The sequence below is a fragment of the Nicotiana sylvestris genome, chromosome 8 (genome assembly GCF_000393655.2).
Source record: "Nicotiana sylvestris chromosome 8, ASM39365v2, whole genome shotgun sequence".
In the NCBI taxonomy this organism is placed as follows: Eukaryota; Viridiplantae; Streptophyta; class Magnoliopsida; order Solanales; family Solanaceae; genus Nicotiana; species Nicotiana sylvestris.
In genome coordinates this window covers 136,867,229-136,885,981 of record NC_091064.1, presented here as the reverse complement: position 1 = coordinate 136,885,981, position 18,753 = coordinate 136,867,229, and the positions used below count along the sequence as shown (strand labels likewise).

The 18,753-nt window shown below is 40.4% G+C and overlaps 1 protein-coding gene across 1 annotated transcript; it reads left to right on the top strand.

Moving 5' to 3' along the window:
- The first annotated feature begins 14,266 nt into the window (after window positions 1–14,266).
- LOC138875719 (uncharacterized) lies at window positions 14,267–18,532 on the top strand. The gene is made up of 3 exons (XM_070154582.1): window positions 14,267–14,761; window positions 17,465–17,527; window positions 18,518–18,532. The coding sequence occupies exons 1-3, from the start codon at window positions 14,267–14,269 to the stop codon at window positions 18,530–18,532; spliced, it is 573 nt and encodes a 190-aa protein (XP_070010683.1).
- The last annotated feature ends 221 nt before the right edge of the window (window positions 18,533–18,753 follow it).

Here is an 18,753-nt window from a genome sequence, read left to right as displayed (position 1 = left end):
GTTGGGAGATCAAAACGAGGAGTGGTTGAATGAATTTCGGAGGCTTTGAGGGTGGGCTCCGGGGGGTAATATTGGTTGTCCTGGGCCTGGAATGTAGGCTCACTAGGAGATTTGTGGAATGTAGCAGGGGGAGGTGCTACGAAAACAGGAGTCATAGGTGGAGGAAAATATGGAACGGGTTTTGGAGGTGGAGACTGCGGTGTCTGAGAGGTGGTGCCTCGGTAGTGCTGGTAAATGGGGAAGTTTGGGGATAATTCAGTGGTGATATTATCCTGAGTTTGGGTCATTGAATGGGGGTAACTGTCCTATAGACCAAGCTTGGTACATCTCAGCCATTTGCTGCTTGAGCTTAAACATCTCTTCTTTCATTTTCCCGACATCCATCTCCTCTATCTCCATACCTGTGTCAACATCTGGGATAGACATACTTTCGGGTATTGGTCCTTTTGATCTTGTGTGATAGTGATAATATGCCAGTATACTCTTTAGAGAAACTAACTGCTTGAATTCTGAAAATGAACAAATTTGTTAGTTTTGAGAGTTTAACACATATATAATCACACGTTGAGATGCAATGCTCCTAGACAAATAATCCCTTTCTATTATGCATTTGCTCGGCTGCTTGTGTCGTCCCAGCTTTCTTGAAATTTTTGTTGTTATTCATTTTTTTTATTATATATATCTTTTATCGTGGTGGTCGAATCTTAGAGATTGCCTACGTATCATGCCTCACATGAATCAGACCTTGCGTAGTTCGGACCAAAGGCAATCACTTTTATTCATTACACAAAGATGGAATTACATTTGAAAACTTTAAGAAAATGGCTTGAAAACACACACTTAAATCAAAATAAAAGATACAATTCTTAACATCTCACAACGTGCCCCACTTTCCACTTTTGTTGTCAAATATTGGATTATCTGCTCAATGTGGGGCTTGACCTGGATGGCCTCCCAGCGTACGATACATCCTTTCCAACTCCATTGCTAGATGACGAGCAAAAGTGGGCGCATGCTCAGTAAATCTTTCATAATCCATTCCTTGGCAGTTTACATAACTTTGAGATGTGAAGACTGCCAGGTCGTGGATTTGTGCCCTGAAACCTTGGAGACGTTGGTCTTGGTCTTGCAATTGCTGCTGACGAGTGGTGGCTATATCTCTGACACGGTTTTCACGATCTAGAGCTGATTCTAACAGAGCTCGGAGTCTGGCCTGCTCTAATCTTGCTTGCGATCTTTCCCTGTCGAGGTCTGCTTGTTGATGTTCTCTGTTGCATCTTCTTGCCTCTTCTAGTTGTGCACGAAGCTGGTCTTCTGATCGCATCCAATAGTCTTTTTCCTTCTTGAATTGTGCCTTGTCTTTTTCGGATTGCCTATCTTGGCGTTCCTTGTTAGATCTGGCTTCTTCGTTTAATTGTTGGATCCTTTCTTTTGCTTTGCTCAATGCCCTTTCGTTTTCCGCAAGAATGGAATCATAATCTTGCATTCTTTCAAAGAGATTGGCGATGGTTTTTTGATCCTTCCAGCTCCTCTTTGGCGTTTCAGAAACTCTTTTCATTTTTTGGAATCGAGCATGAAGATTTTCATTCTCACAAGCTAGACTCTTTTTCTCGCCTTCGGCTTCTTGTGCTTGCAAATCTTTCTCCAAACTGAGGCTTCTCAGATTTTCTTTTAGGGCATGGATAGTTGCTTTGTACCCTTTTTCTTTTTCTCCCCAAATCAACCGTTCTTGGATTTTATCACTGATGTTTTGAACATGGGGTCTTTTTGTTGGCCTTCTTAGCTCAGGCTCTAATACATCATCCACGCGAGATCGTTTTTCAAACCACCTTGCATATCCAGGATTTATCTCACCCCTTGTAGTGTCTGGGACTTGAGTATCACTTTTCAAGTATCGACATCCATTCCACATCTGCTGAAGTAGAGCTTCGGGAATAGTGGCTTCTGGGTGTAATTCGATTACTTGCATACTCAAATCTTCATCATCAGGAACTATTTGATATCTCCCTAGTTGCCTTAAGACTCTTAGTGGTGCATACGGCTGAATGCTTCTTAATCCCAATAGTAGTAGATAACTATTTGAGGTTGACATATGTATTACTTCCCTCATCGGGAGCCATCCCAGAGTCCATTCAATTTGATTTGCCGTTAAAGCCTTTAGATGAGATACCCATGCTTCTATCCCTTCTGGAGCTTGATAATTTTTTGTTCTTTCCTCATAGCTCTCGATGCAATTATCATTTTTTGACCCATATTGTATGATCTTGGGCTGTTGTTGGAGATGCTCCATCACCCACATTTGCAACAAAATTTTGCATCCTTCGAAGACCGTTGCTCCTGATTTACATAAAGTCAGAGCCCGATAAATATCTGATAGAATGATGGGGACAAGGGTGTGATTTTCTTTGGTGGTAAGGATTTGCACAACTTTTGCGGTGCGAATATCAATTGTTCGCTCTTTATTTGGGAAGACCATGACTCCTAGAAAAGCCACCATGAAAGCAAATCGACGGTGAATCTGCCAAGTGTCTTTGTTTTGCTTATTAGTAAGGCCTTTCTCATGAATTTCGAACCCATCTGACTTTCCGAACCTTGAATACAAAAAGTTGAAGGAACAACATCCATTGATGACATTGCTTTTCCTGATTTGACTGCTGATGTTCAGAAGACCGAAGAATCGATGTACCGAAGGAGCCTTTGTGAATATCAAGCTTTGATTTCTTAAACTTCCGTCAAAACCAACATAGCCAGCTATCTCCTCTAATGTAGGAGTAAGCTCGAAGTCAGAGAAACGAAAAACATTGTGAACAGGATCCCCAGAAAGTTACTAACGCCGCAATCAGATCATCACGGGGTTTAACTTTCATAATGTCCGTGAGATTTCCCAAATGCTTGACGACCCATTTTTGACCGTCTTCGCCTAAATCATACCACCACATTTGAAGCTGACATAGAAATTCTTCCGTACTTGTGGATGAGGGGCTTTGTGTGGTGCTCATTTTGTATCTGAAATTTAATTTTGATAAAGTCAAAATTCATTTTGAAAATTTATACTAAAAAATCATTTTCGAATTTTTTTTATTTATTAAATACCTTTATTTCAAAATTTAAAACTATATTTTTTTTTCGAAATTTTTAAAACAACCCATTTTATTCCTTTCTTCTTACCATGATTTTATTTAAGCTGGTCAACAAGCATGTTCGAGGCAAATGAATGCACAAGTAACAAGTAGGATGCATCATGATGGTCTTTTTATTTTGGGTTCACCTGTCCTAGACAGACCCAACCCCTGTGTTGAGTCTCCAAGGCCAAATGTGTATGATGCAAATAGACGTTCCTACTAGGGATCCGGTACATGGCTGAGTTATTCTAAGTGTAAAACCTTAGGTTGATTGTTCTAAACCTGGCTTACCCAAACGGACAGTTTGAGCCGAAGCGGGGGCAACGTACCGGGAGCACGAAAGTCTGCCCGGCCTAGTTACTTGTCCCAACTCCGTCTTATTTGGTATGACTTTAACAGAAAGGTGGGTCACGCGCACGTGTACACCATAAATTCAGAAGACTCAGAAAGAAAGGGGGTTTCGTAGCAGTTGTATATATTCACAATTCAAATAATATTAAAGCGGTAAAAAAAACATTTAGCATATTAGCATGTAAACAGTTGAAAATCATAAAGCCAATTAACACAGATATTTTAAGCTCGAATTCTTTAAACCCTGAACCAATGGTTCTGGGTTACAATAACACTGGCTTTTGTCCCCAGCAGAGTCGCCAGAGCTATCGCACCTCCTTTTTACCGTGCCCGCGAGAGGGTACAGGGAGTTTTCTCCAATTAAAGGACAGTCGAAACGGGATTTATTTAATTATTTAAGAGTCGCCACCTGGGAATTTTAAGGCGTCCCAAGTCACCAATTTCAATCCCTGAATCGAGGAGAATATGACTCTGTTTATTATTCTGCGAACCAGAAATCCTGAGTAAGGAATTCTGTTAATCCGGAAGAAGGTGTTAGGCATTTCCGAATTCCGTGGTTCTAGCACGGTCGCTTAACTGTTTTTATTATTGGCTTAATTATCTTGATTTTATTAAATATATTGATGTTACATGATTTTACTACCGCTTATACTTATTGTGATTGAGGACCCTTCTTTGAATCGAATTACGCGTACGTATATTCGTGTTATAAATTTAAAAATGCGGAATTGTGTCACGCGTACGTGTACACGATAACTTTTGGTAATATATTTATTAAACAATCATTTTTTCGAAATTGTGTCGACTCAAGAATATTTGTTTTTCTTAAATAGTGAACCGTACATCTCGGGTTTTTATGAAATTGATTTAACGCCTTTGGAAAAATCCTTTTCTTAAATATTCGCTCGAAATTGCGCATACGCATAATCCGAAGTTACTTTTAAAAAAAATAATCAGGGTGCGCGAACGCATCCCTGATCGCGCAAGATAGTATTATGGACTTTTCCCCCAAATTGTTTATTATATTATGAGAAATCTTCATTTAAGATACCCTTTAATTCTTGAAAAAGAATTCACAATTTATTGAATGTTGTCCGTTGATTATAATTTCCGCGTATAATTTATGTTCATCCAAGACTATTCAAATTCAAAATAAAGAATAAGAACATGATTAATACTATTCTTCACAAATACAACATATATATCTATATGCCCAATAATGAATTGTATATGAAACTAAAAATGATTTATAAAGGGAAGAATATTTTTTCAAGAACTTTTATTATTTCTATTTAGTGCAAGTCCTATTTCTAATTGTCATTGATAAAAAGTGTTGCAATTTGTATATCTCATCTTATTCTCATATACTTGCTTTTAATCTAATAGGCCTAATTATTTATTTAGGATGGTAAATAGGCATCAAATTGATAATAAAGAGAATTATTGTACAAATTGATTAACAACATTGCCTTACATGCCACATATTTGTATGTCTTGAAACATTCGTAGCACTTTAACATCATAATGAGCCATGACAACTCAACTTACCATCCACTGATGGTTCTATAGATACCTGCTATCTTATACATGGAAATAATACCAACACCATTTTACCTTATTTAACAATAGATATTACTACTGTAGTTTTCTTGATACTTCTACATTACTTTCTTACTTAGCTAACAACAAAATTAAATAATGACCAACATTCATGCCATATTCCCTACTTTGACAATTCAAATATAACTATACTAATGAGATTTCGAAATGGATAATATTATTACAAACTTTTACACGAATTTCAAAATAAGATGATTAACTTATAGCCATAGTGTTGAATTCACTACTAGTTAACCAACATGAAATAAAACAGAAATTTAAACTAAAGGACTTAGATGAGTAAAAAGCAAAATTATAACTCCAAACTTCATTTATTTGCCGTGTTGAAGCTTTTCACAACCTGAGTTTAAAAGGTATGTACCTGGAAATGGAGGTAGAAGAAGTAAATTTCAGCAGTAGCAGCAGTAACAAAATCAGCAAGATATACCAGTGTTCAACAGACTTGGTCAACAAAACAAGGCCTGAGGAACTCAGAAACACAGTACAAGACTTCTTAAAAGTTTCAGATTTTTAAACTGAACAATCTGTCTGATTCTAAAACTTTAGAAAAGGAAAACTGAAAAGCTCTTAATTTCAAAAATCAGCCTTAATACTAGTGTCTGATGTAGAATTCTTTTTACTATTTCTGATTTTCTTTCTTTCCTTCTATCCTATATCTGATTCTGTTCTTCTCAATTTTCAGATTTCTATTTCTGATTTTTCTCAATGTATCTCTCTCAGTCTTTCTCTGAAAAGCTCTTAAATCAGATTTTTTCTCTTTCAAAATCTGAGTCTCTCTAAAAATCTCTTTCTCTGAAAAAACTCTTAAAGTCTCCTAAATTCTGTTTTCTGTCTCACTGATAAATCAGATTTTTTCTTTCAAAATCTCTCCAAACTCCCTTTTTCTGAAACTGATCTCTTCAGTCTGTCCAGCTTCTTGTATTTATACAGGGGTGGTCCTATACAGTTTAGTGCTGGATGGACCCTTTTCTCCTTTAAAAATCAGAACGTTTTTTCCATTAAAACTACTTTTGAATAATTTAAAACTAAGTGCTATTTATCCTGTTTTTCAGCAGCCCCATTATCCCTTGTTCCCCATTATTACTTAAATTATAGCCACTATCATATTATTGAAAGCACACTATCACATTACCCTACTGTTTCATTCTAAAATAAACCTGAAATCCTTCTGTAATTACAGCCCTTAAACTAAAATCAGAATCTGATAAAAAACAGATTTTAAAAATTGTTCAGAATCGATTATCCTTCTGAATTAAACAGCTATAATCAATCCTATCAAGTTCTGGACTGAATCTTGACTGAGAATGCACTTTTCTAACACAATGGTATCTAACCAACATTTGTGAAATTGAAATTAAACCTAATATCATAACAACATTATACTGAATTCAGCCTAATAATTCAACTGAACTCAGCTTTTGAACTAAGATCAAACAAACAGGAGCATTGTCAATATATTGACAATGTTCTGAACTTAATGTTCAGAAAACAACACACATATAACGTCCATTTGATGGATTTATTAAACAAGAACCAACTGATTAACAATAACTAATTAACTGATTATAGCAAAATAATCCATCCAAAACAGGTTATTTCAGTCAACATTTTCAGAAGCAGGATTTATGATATAACTAATCGACGAACTTAGTCGAGTCGATTACACACATTGTACATAATCACAATCAACAGAAACAATTCACATTTAGAATCAAGTTGACGGGTAGGGGACAGTATAACAAAAAATTTGACTAGAAAATTATGAAAAATTAAACAAACTAATGAAACGAACATAGAATACACATAGAATGCACATAAGAAACAGAAATTACCTCTGAACCTTTAAATTCAACTGAACTCAACTCGACTTGGATTTGGATTTTGTTTGAAATCAAACAGACCTTAGTCGAAGTATTTTCCACTGAAAATACTTCGACTAAGGTCGATTAAACCTCAATCTTTATTCAATCTGGACAGAATCCAAAAGTTTGGTATTTTTAGGGTTCTTGAAAGTTCGATTTGGGATTTACTCATTTCTGGTTAGATTCGAGGGAAACCAAAGATGACACAAGGGCGAGGGAGGTCAGGGGGGTAACTGGTGTGAGTTTGAAGTAGGTTGGGATAAGGTCAGGTTGTACTCGAATCTTCAAATGAAGATTCGAGTAGTTCCAGTATGATTCGAACCATGCAACTAACAGATCCGTGATGAGGGTATCTAGGGGAAGTTGTGGTGTTATTTTGGAAGCCATCGGAGAAGGTAAGGTTTTCAGGCCAACCTTCGATTTAAGATTCGAAGAGTTGGGACCTGATTCGAAGGAAACCAATGTTAGATTTGTGTAGAGGATGTTCAGGGGATTCTATGGTGTTATTTTGGTGACCGACGACGTTGATGCCGCTGGGTTTCAGGCGGTGGGATCCTAGGGCGGCTAGGGTTAGGAGTGGGGGTTTGGGGGACGATGATGAACAGTGTAGGAGGGGGGGGTGTTCAGTTAGGGGCCGGGGTAAGGGCTTGGGACTTATATAGGGGTGGGGTGGATTGATATTGTCCGTCCGATCAAGTAAGATGAAGGGCCAGGATCAATTCATTAAACCAAACGATGTCGTTTGGTTTAATGCCAGGGTCGGCTGAGTCGGGTCACTGGATCGGGTTACGGGTTACGGGTAAAGGGGGTGAGATCTTGACCGTTGGTTGGATTTGATCCAACGGTTTCTGAGAAGCCACGACCAAACGCTGTCGTTTTGGTTCGTCTGGTTTGGACCGGACCTGGGCTAAAGGATTGGGCTGTGGGGGGTTAAAATGTTTTGGGCCTGGATTTTAATCCAGGTCCGATTTTGTATATATATATATATATATTTTTCATTTTTTTCTAATTTAAATTTTTAATATTAACTATAAAATAATTTTAACTTCACAAAAATATATTAATTACTCTATAACAATTATTTAACACATAGACAAAACATCAATCACACAGTGGAATATTTAAAATAGAACGATTGCATATTTTTTGTGATTTTATTTAAATTATCTTTTAAATGCATAATTAAATCCTATATGCATGCAATATGTATTTTATTTTATTTTTTTCATTTATTATGACAAAGTAAACATTTATGGTCATAACACAAATATTTAACACCACGCAAATTCAAAAATTACACAGTAAAATAAATTTATTTTATTTTTTGATTTTATTTTGGAGTAGTTTTCGTAAGGCAAAAATCACGTGCTCACAACAAGTACTTATGCACTGCCACATTATCTATTTAGCATGTTCCCTTCCTCATTCCTAATATATTATTTTTCTGTCTTAACTGCTACATGCTTATTGGTGCTTCCATATTTAATTGCTTCTTGTTAGATGTTGTTTTCTTTATTGAAGGTATTAATTGTTCCATAGTTCATTGTGCCACATTATTGGTTTAAGTTGGTTTATCGGTGTTTCATGGTACATTTTGGTTGGTCTCGCTGGGTAGTGTTAACTGATGAAGTTTCATAATTGTATAGATTTTCGTTTGCTTTGGTTTGAGGCATAAATGTTGTGGAGGGTTTTAAGCTAAATTGTGAAATATGTGTTCTTATTATGTGATTGGTACTAATATGGTGGGATAGTGTTGCATGCTGCAACATGAGAAATAAGAGTGATCTATTGAGGAGGAATAATGGTGAAATGTAATTGTCTGGTAGGATCAGGTTGCGCGCCGCAACAGGAGTAATAAGGGTGGACAGGTGTGATCCGGTTGCACGCCTCAACAGGAGGAATAAGGGTGATATATTTAGGAGCAATAAGGGTGGACTGGTGAGATCGGGTTGCACGCCGCAACATGAGTAATAAGTGTGAATGTACACAGTGTTACTAATTATATGGTGGGATCGGGATGCCCGCTGCATCATTTTGTTATTTAATTCTTCTTCTGATGTGATTTTATTCTGTAGCATTGTAACTCTCTTAAGGATTGGTTATAGCTAAGTACTAGCAAGATAATTGGGTTCCGTATTTATTTACTGCTAGTTACTGTTCCATTTCTTTCCGTACTTTCCTTTTGCTTTATCATATATTGTATGCAGGTTAAACGTGAATGCCCTACCGTAGACTTGTCAATACCTCATCGAGGATAGGCTCAGCACTTACCAATACATGGGGTCGGTTGTACTGATACTGCACTCTGCACATTCTTTGCAGATTTTGGAGCTAGTTGTGGCTGATCGAGAGGTCGGTTGAAGGCATTTATCTAGGAGACCCAAGGTAGTCCTGCAGGCATCCGCAGGCGCTGGCATCCCCTCCTATGTTTCTACATTCCTGTTTTATCTTCTTTTGAGATACATGTACTTTTCTTTCAGATTAATACTTGTAGATATTCTTAGTATGTTCGTGAATTGTGACACTAGTTTTTGGGTGATAACAGTTTCAGTATTGTTAATAGTATATGGATAATCGGCTTATTATGCACTTCCGCATTTATTTCAGTGTGATTTAGCCTTGTTAATTTTAATTATAAAATGTAAAGGAAAAAAATTAATAGAACTCTAACATTGGCTTGCCTAGCGAGTGCGATATTAGGCGCCATCACGGTCTCGACACTGGGAAATTTTGGTCGTGACAAGTTGGTATCATAGAACTAGGTTGCCTAGGTCTCAAAATTCACGAACAAGCTTAGTAGAGTCTGAGGGATCGATACGAAGACGTCTATGCTTATCCCAGAGGCTACTGAGTTAGGAACAATTTTACTTCTATTCTTCTCTATCGTGCGATTTGGTCTCTCAATGCTAATTGAACTTTCTACTCTTGTTCCTTCGCATATGGCGAGAACACGTACTGCTTTATCAGTTGATTAGCAGTCTGAGCCCCTAGTGGCAGCTCCTACGAGGGGCAGAGGACGAGGCCAAGGCCATGCTAGAGGCCGAGGCAGGGATAGGGCTCAGCCCAGAGCTCGAGTAGCAGCACCAGCGGCGGAGCCTCGGGTAGAGTTTAACGAGGAGGCTCCAGCCCAGAAAGTTTCAGCAGGGCCAGCTCAGGTTCCAAAGAGGTTCAGTGCTACCCCGGTACTTCAGGATGCTTTGGTCTGTCTAGTAGCCCTTATGGAGAGTGTTACTCAGGCCGGTACATTCCCTGTAGCACTAGCCATCTCTCGGGCTGGGGGAGGAGCACAGACTCCCGCTACTCACACTCCGGAGTAGATGGCTGCCCAGTTTCGAACTTCAATAGCTCTGCCAGTTGGGGTAGTTCTAACGGGTGTTGTAGCACAGACCAACGATGGATCAACCATATCTTCTGAGGCCTTGTGGATATTGGATAGGTTTACCAAGCTTTTCACCACTACCTATGGCGGTACATCTTTAGAGAATCCCCAGGACTATCTAGATGGATTTCACAAGGTATTATAGAACATGGGGATAGTGGAGACCAATGGGGTCGACTTTGCTACCTTTTGTCTGTTAGGTTCCGCCAAGAAATGGTGGAGGATTATTGTTTGGCCAGAAGAGCTAGGTCACCAGTTCTTACTTGGGACCAATTCTCTCAACTATTTTTAGAAAAGTATCTTCCTATCACTCAGAGAGAGGACTATCGGAGGCAGTTCGAGTGCCTTCAGTAGGGTTCTATGACCGTCACTCAGTACGAGACCTAATTTGTTGATTTGGCCTATCATGCTCTTCTTATACTTTCCACCGAAAGAGAGAGGGTGAGGAGGTTTATTGAGGGACTCGCTCAGCCTATCATATTTCAGATGGCTAAGGAGACAGGGAGTGAGATTTCTTTCCAGGATGTAGCCAATGTGGCCTGGCAAATTGAGATGGTTCTATCTCAGCGGAGTGTTCAGGGGTCTTACAAGAGGCCTCGTCACTCCAGTAGATTCAATGGGTCCTCATCTAGAGGCCGGGGAACTTTTGGTAGGGGTCATCCTCCTAGACTATTTCATTCAGCACTTCAGACATCCCATGGAGCTTCAGGGAGTCGTAGTCCTTATGTACCTCCTTTAGGGCAGCCAGCTTATAGTGCACCGCCAGCTTCTATCAGGGCACATCCTCTTTAGACTTATTATCGCGGTCAGCCGACCCGTCAGGGTCGATCTCAGTTTCCTTAGCTGCAGTATCAGGAGGATGTTTTGAGTGTGGTGAGTATGGGCATATCCGGAGGACCTGTCTGAGATTAGTGGGTGTTCAGTCACAACAGTAGGATTCTCATTCCATGATCTCGGCATCGCCCACTCAGCCAGCTAGAGGTAGGGGTTAGGGAGCCAGAGGTAGGGGTTAGCCCGCTAAAGGTGGAGGTTAGGCCGTTACAGGTGGAGGCCAGGCCACTAGAGGTGGAGGCCAGCCAACAAAAGGTTGTCTCGGTGGTGGGGCCCAGCCCCGATGTTATGCTTTCCCAGCCAGGCCTGAGGCTGAGACATCCGATGTCGTTATCACAGGTACTATTTCGGTTTGCAGTAGAGATGTTTCAGTTCTATTTGATCCAGGATCTACATACTTCTATGTGTCTTCTTATTTTGCTTTATATTTTATTGTACCTCGTGACTCTTTGAGTGCTCCCGTGTATGTGTCCACACCGGTGGGACATTCTATTGTTGTAGATCGTGTATATCGTTTGTGTGTTGTTACTATTGGGGGTCTTGAGACTAGCGTAGATCTCCTACTACTCGATATGGTTTATTTCGGTGTCATTTTAGGGATGGATTGGCTGTGACCTTATCATGCTATATTGGATTGTCACGCAAAGACCGTGACCTTAGCATTGCCGGTGTTGCCTCGATTAGAGTGGAGATGGACTCCTGGTCATTCTACTAGCAAAGTTATTTCTTATATGAAGGCTTGGCGTATGGTTGGAAAGGGGTGTTTGGCTTATTTGGCTTATGTTCGTGATTCTAGCCCGGAGGTTCCTTCCATGGATTCTGTACCAGTTGTTCGGGAGTTCCTAGAGGTTTTTCCTATAGACCTGCTGGGGATGCCACCCGACAAGGATATTGACTTTGGCATTGATTTGGCTCCGGGCACTCAACCCATTTCTATTCCGTCGTACCACATGGCCTCGCCAGAGTTGAAAGAATTGAAAGAGCAGTTGCAAGATTTTTTTGATAAAGGCTTATTAGACCTAGTGTCTCACCCTGGGGTGCGCCGGTGTTGTTTGTAAAGAAGAAGGATGGGTCGATGAGGATGTGCATAAACTATCGGCAGTTGAACAAAGTCACCATCAAGAACAAGTATCAATTGCCGAGGATTGATGACTTATTGGATCAGCTTTAGGGTGCCAAGGTGTTTTCAAAGATTGATTTGAGGTCTGGCTACCATCTATTGAGGATTATGGCATCCGATGTCCCTAAGAAAGCTTTTCGGACTCGATATGGGCATTATGAGTTTCTAGTGATGTCATTTGGCTTGACAAATGCCCCAACAACATTTATGGATTTGATGAACCGGGTGTTCAAGCCCTATCTAGATTCCTTCGTGATTGTCTTTATTGATGATATCTTGATCTACTCCAGCAGTCGAGAGGAGCATGAGCAGCATCTGTGGGTCGTACTTTAAACTGTGAGGGACAACCAGTTATATGCTAAGTTTTCGAAGTGTGAGTTTTGGTTGAGCTTAGTCACTTTCTTGGGTCATGTTGTATCAGCAGAGGGTATTCAGGTGGATCCTAAGAAGATTGAGGTAGTCAATGAGTGGCCTAGACCCATATCAGCTACAGAGATCTGGAGTTTCTTTCAATTGGCGGGTTATTACCGTCGTTTTGTTGAAAGGTTTTCATCTATAGCAGCCCTGATGACCAGGTTGAACCAAAAGGGTACCCCGTTCAGGTGGTCGGACGAGTGTGAGGCAAGCTTTCAGAAGCTCCAGGCAGCTTTGACTACGGCGCCGGTGTTGGTGTTGCCCACAGTTTTAGGGCCATATATAGTATATTGTGACGCATCTCGTATTGGACTTGGTGCGGTATTGATGCAGGGTGGAAATGTTATTGCATATGCTTCGCGGCGGTTGAAGATTCACGAGAAGAATTGTCTAGTTCATGACTTGGAGCTATCATCCATTGTTCATGCGCTGAAGATTTGGAGGTACTACCTATATGGCGTGTCGTGTGAGGTATTCACGGATCATAAAAGTTTACAGTATTTGCTCAAACAAAAGGAGCTCAATTTGAGGCATAGAAGGTGGTTGGAGATATTGAAAGATTATGATATCACCAACTGGTATCATCTCGGGAAGGCTAATGTGGTGGCCGATGCTTTGAGTAGGAATCAACTAGTATGGGTAACCTTGCGTATATTCCAGTCGGTAAGAGATCGCTTGCATTAGATGTGTAAGCTTTGGCCAATCAGTTCGTGAGGTTGGATATTACTGAGCCCAGTCGTGTTTTTGCTTACATAGTTGCTCGGTCTTCCTTGTTTGAGCGTATCAGGGAGCGGCAATATGATGACCCTCATTTTATTGTCCTTAGGGACACAGTGCGGCACGGTGATGCCAAGTAGGTTACAGTTGGGAATGATGGAGTTTTGAGGATGCATGGTCGTGTTTGTGTGCCTAATGCAGATGGGCTTCAGGAGTTGATCCTAGAGGAGGCCCACAATTCCCAATATTCTATTCACCCGGGCGCCGTCAAGATGTATCAGGACTTGCGGCAGCATTATTGGTGGAGGAGGATGAAGATGGATATTGTTGCATATGTAGCTCGGTGTTTGAATTGTCGGCAAGTAAAGTACGAGCATTAGTGACCGGGTGGTTGCTTCAGAAGATTGAGATTCCTGAGTGGAAGTGGGAGCGTATCACTATTGATTTCGTTGTTGGACTCCCACGGACTCAGAGGAAGTTCGACGTAGTATGGGTTATTATAGATAGACTGACCAAGTCAGCACATTTCATTTCTGTGGCAGTTTCTTATTCTTCGGAGCGGTTGGCAGAGATCTATATCCGTGAGATAGTTTGTCTTCATGGAGTGCCCATGTCGGATCGAGGTACACAGTTTACCTCGCATTTCTGGAAGGCAGTACAGCGTGAGTTGGGTGCGCGAGTCGAGTTGAGCACATCACTTCTTCCTCAAACGGACGGACAGTCCGAGCATACTATTCAGATCTTGGCGGATATGCTCCGCGCCGGTGTTATTGACTTTGGAGGTTCTTGGGATCAGTTATTGCCATTAGGGGATTTTGCCTACAATAACAGTTATTAGTAGAGCATCCAAATGGCTCCTTATGAGGCATTATATGGTAGACGGCGTCGATCGCCGGTTGGGTGGTTTGAGCCGGGGGAGGCTCGATTATTGGGTACAGATTTAGTGCAGGATGCCTTGGATAAGGTTAAGATCATACATGATAGACTTTGTACAACTCAGTTCAAGCAGAAGAGTTATGTCGACAGTAAGGTTCGTGATGTGGCATTCATGGTCATAGAGAGAGTGCTGCTCCGAGTGTCACCCATGAAGGGTGTGATGCTGTTTGGGAAGAAGGTCAAGTTAAGCTCTAGGTTCATCGGGCCTTTTGAGATTCTTGATCGAGTGGGAGAGGTGGCCTACAGACTTGCGTTGCCCCCAGGCTTATCAGCGGTACATCTAGTCTTCGATGTGTCCATTCTTCGGAAGTATCACAACGATCCATCCCACATATTAGATTTTAGCGTTGTCCAGTTGGACAATGATCTGACCCACGAGGAGGAGCCAGTAGCTATTCTAGACCGGCAGGTACGTCAGTTGAGATCGAAGAGTTATCCTTCGGTTCGTGTGCAGTGGAGAGGTCAGCCTATGGAGACAGCTACCTGGGAGTTTGAGTCCGATACGCGGAGTAGATATCCTCATCTTTTCACCGACTCAGGTACTTTTCAATGTCCGTTTGAGGACAAATGATTGTTTTAGTGGTGGAGAATGTGATGACCCAAAGGGTCATCTTATATTTTAAAACTCGATTCCGTATTCTGATTCCTTAAAAACCTTATTGTATCTCTCCTCGATTTGGTGCGTAGTCCGAGCGCGTATCCAGAAAGGTTTTATATGAAAAATTGATGAAATAATAAATTTTGACCTAAAAGGTTAATTTTTGTTGACTTCGGTCAATATTTTGGGAAAACAAACCTGGACCTATATTTTGACGATCACGATAGGTCCGAAGTAAAATATTGGACCCAGGCGTATGCCCGGAATCGAATTCCAAGGTTCCAAGCCTAAGAAATGAATTTTTGATGAAAATTGTAAAATTGGAATTATAAAGGTTTAAATAATTTGGTTAATAATTGATCTTGTTGATACCGACTCCGTATTGTGGTTCCGGAAACCGATACAGGTCTATTATGATATTTATACCTTACCTATGAAATTTGGTGATAAACGAGACTGATTTGACGTGATTCGGACCTTTGGTTGAGGAAATAGAAGTTTTGAAACTATCTTGAAAATTTCATGCAATTTGGTGCTAAATTCGTAATTCTAGATGTTACTTTGTTGATCTGATCGCGCGAGCAAGTTCGTATGATGTTTTAAGACTTGTGTGTATGTTTGGTTTGGAACCCCGAGGGCTCGGGTGAGTTTCGGATAGGCTACCGAGTGATTTAGATTTAAGGAATTTTGCAAAGTCTGGCTCGCAAGTGCGAGCATCGTATTTGCGAAGAAGTTTTGCATTTGCATCAGAAGGGCTGGGAGGGAACCTTCGCAATTGCGAAGTTCAGGATTGCAATTGCGATAAGAACAGGTCGCATTTGCGAACAATTGTTCGCATTTGCAATAGTAGCAGGTCCTGGACATTCTTCGCATTTGCGAAGGGATGTTCACATTTGTGGGGTTCGCATTTTCGATCCCCTGATCGCACATGCGATATCTGCAACTGTTCAAAAACGATTTTGGATGGGATTTTTCATTCATTCTCCCATTTTTCAAAACCTAAACCTCAAGAGGCGATTTTCCAAAGACCATTTCTTCCCCAAATCATATGAAAGTGAATCTTACCTCATTTCTTTTCAATATTTTACTACTTTTTGTAAGATTTCATCCTAGAATCTAGGGTTTTCCATGGTAGAATTGGAGATTTTTAGGTAGAGCTTAGGAATTTCAAAATTTGGGGATTTAGACCTCAAATTGAGGTGTGATTCCAAAACCAATTGTATATCTGGGCTTGGGGGTGAATGAGTAATCAGGTTTTGGTCCAAATTTCGGGTTTTGACCAAGCAGGCCTGGGGTCCGTTTTTTACTTTTTGGGGAAAATATTGGGAAGCCTATAATTATGCATTGGAATTGATTTCTTTAGTGATAATTGATGTTATTAAGTTAATTATGACTATATACGAGTGGATTGGAGGTGGAAACTAGAGGAAAAGCAATAATTGAGCTTTGATTTGGCTGTTGGATTGAGGTAAGTGTTGTGTCTAACTTCGGCTTGAGGGATTAGGGATCCCCGACTTAATTACTATGTGAAAATTCATGTGTGTGGCGTATAGGTAAGGTGACGAGTACCTATGTGCCGCCAAATTATCTGTTTAGCCTGTTCCCTTCTCCATTCCTAATATATTGTTTTCCTGTCTTAACTGTTACATGCTTATTGGTGCTTCCATGTTTAATTGCTTCTTGTTAGATGTTGTTTTCTTTATTAAAGGTATTAATTATTTCGTAGTTCATTATGCCACATTATTGGTTTAAGTTGGTTTATCGGTGTTTCATGGTACATTTTGGTTGGTCTCGCTGAGTAGTGTTAATTGATGAAGTTTCATAATTGTATAGATTTCCGTTTGCTTTGGTTTGAGGCATAAATGTTGTGGAGGGTTTTGGGCTAATTTGTGAAATACTTGTTCTTATTGTGTGATTGGTACTAATATGATGGGATCGGGTTACACGCCGCAATAGGAGAAATAATGGTGGTATATTGAGGAGGAATAAGGGTAAGATGTGATTGTCTGGTGGGATCGGGTTGTGCGCCGCAACAGGAGTAATAAAGGTGGACGGGTGGGATCGGGTTTCACGCCGCAACAGGAGGAATAAGGGTGATATATTGAGGAGCAATAAGGGTGGACTGGTGGAATCAGGTTACACACCGGAACAGGAGTAATAAGGATAAATGTTCACAGTGTTACTGATTATATGGTGGGATCGGGATACGCGCTGCATCATTTTATTGTTTATGTATTCTTCTTCTGATGTTATTTTATTATGTAGCATTGTAACTCTCTGAAGGATTTGGTTATAGCTAAGTACTGGCAAGATAATTAGGTTCCATATTTATTTACTACAAGTTACTGTTCCATTTCGTTCCGTACTTTCCTTTTGCTTTATTATATACTGTATGCAGGTTATATTGTAAATGCCCCGATGTAGCCTCGTCACTACCTCGTCGAGATTAGGCTCGGTAGTTACCAGTATATGGGGTCGGTTGTGCTAATACTGTACTCTGCACTTTCTGTGTAGATTTTGGAGCTGGTTGTGGCTGATCGAGAGGTTAGTTGCAGGCATTCATCTAGGAGACCCAAGGTAAACCTGCAGGCGTCCACAGGCACTGGCGTCCCCTCCTATGTTTCTATATTCCTATTTTATCTTCTTTCGAGACAGATGTACTTTTCTTTCAGACTAATACTTGTAGATATTCTTAGTATGTTAGTGGATTGTGACACCAGCTTCTGGGTGGTAACAGTTTCAGTATTATTAATAATATATGGATAACCAGCTTATTATGCACTTCCACATTTATTTCAATGTGATTTAGCCTTGTTAATTTTAATTATAAAATGTAAAGGAAAAAGGTGAATAGAACTCTAACGTTGGCTTGCCTTGCGAGTGCAATTTTAGGCGCCATCACGGTCCCCACGGTGGAAAATTCGGGTCGTGACAATATCATCCACATCTTCACTGCTTGCACGCCAACCATACAAATCTGGCATCATTTTAACATCTTATTCCATTTACTAACCATATAAATTGGCTACACCATCTATGTACATCTGTCGAGCTACTACATCTACGTTCCTCTGTTACATCACACGTTAATTCACCTACAACTCAACTTGTGCCTATTATTCTCTGGCACGTTTGGCTCAACCGTAACCATGATCTCTTCAACCACACTAATACAACCGTCCCTATTAATGCCATCTGCCTCTTAGCCGCTGAACTCAAATATCTCATCTCTGCCAACCCCCATCCACGCAAACTCACAACTATTATATTTCCTGGCAGCCACCTAAATCTAGCATCTACAAACTTAATATAGATGGCGCATTTGACCCCAACACACATCGCGGAAGGGTAGGAGGCATCTTTCGAGATTCCATTGATGATTGATTAGGAGGCTATTGTAAACCCCTATACTTTACCAACGTTTTGCAAGCAGAATTGCTTGTTCTTTATTATAACCTACGTTTTGCAATCAATTGATCACTCACCCCACACATAGTGGAGATCGACTCTCAGGTACTTATCGCTCTCTTACCATCAGGTAATCACACACATTTTTAATGCTTGCAGGTTGATGCTATATGAACTGCATATGCCGGCCATCCAACATATTCAGGGAGGGGAATGGAGTAGCGGATGCTCTGGCACGTTTTGGAAGGGATATGCAAATTACCCAACCTCAGGATGTTATGTTTTTTGAGAACCCCCCACCTTTTATGTTATCGCACTTACTTTTGGACTCCACAGGGACTGCACTGCGCGTTCAGTTCCCTCTTTGTAATGTTCTACTTTAAGTTTTCAATAAA

What these genes read in the sequence shown, in the direction of transcription:
- LOC138875719 (XM_070154582.1), top strand. Translation starts at nt 14,267, where the DNA reads ATGGCTCCTTATGAGGCATTATATGGTAGACGGCGTCGATCGCCGGTT. An exon ending in TAGCTATTCTAGACCGGCAG is followed by an intron (nt 14,762 to 17,464) that starts GTACGTCAGTTG and finishes CTTTCTGTGTAG; the next exon opens with ATTTTGGAGCTGGTTGTGGC.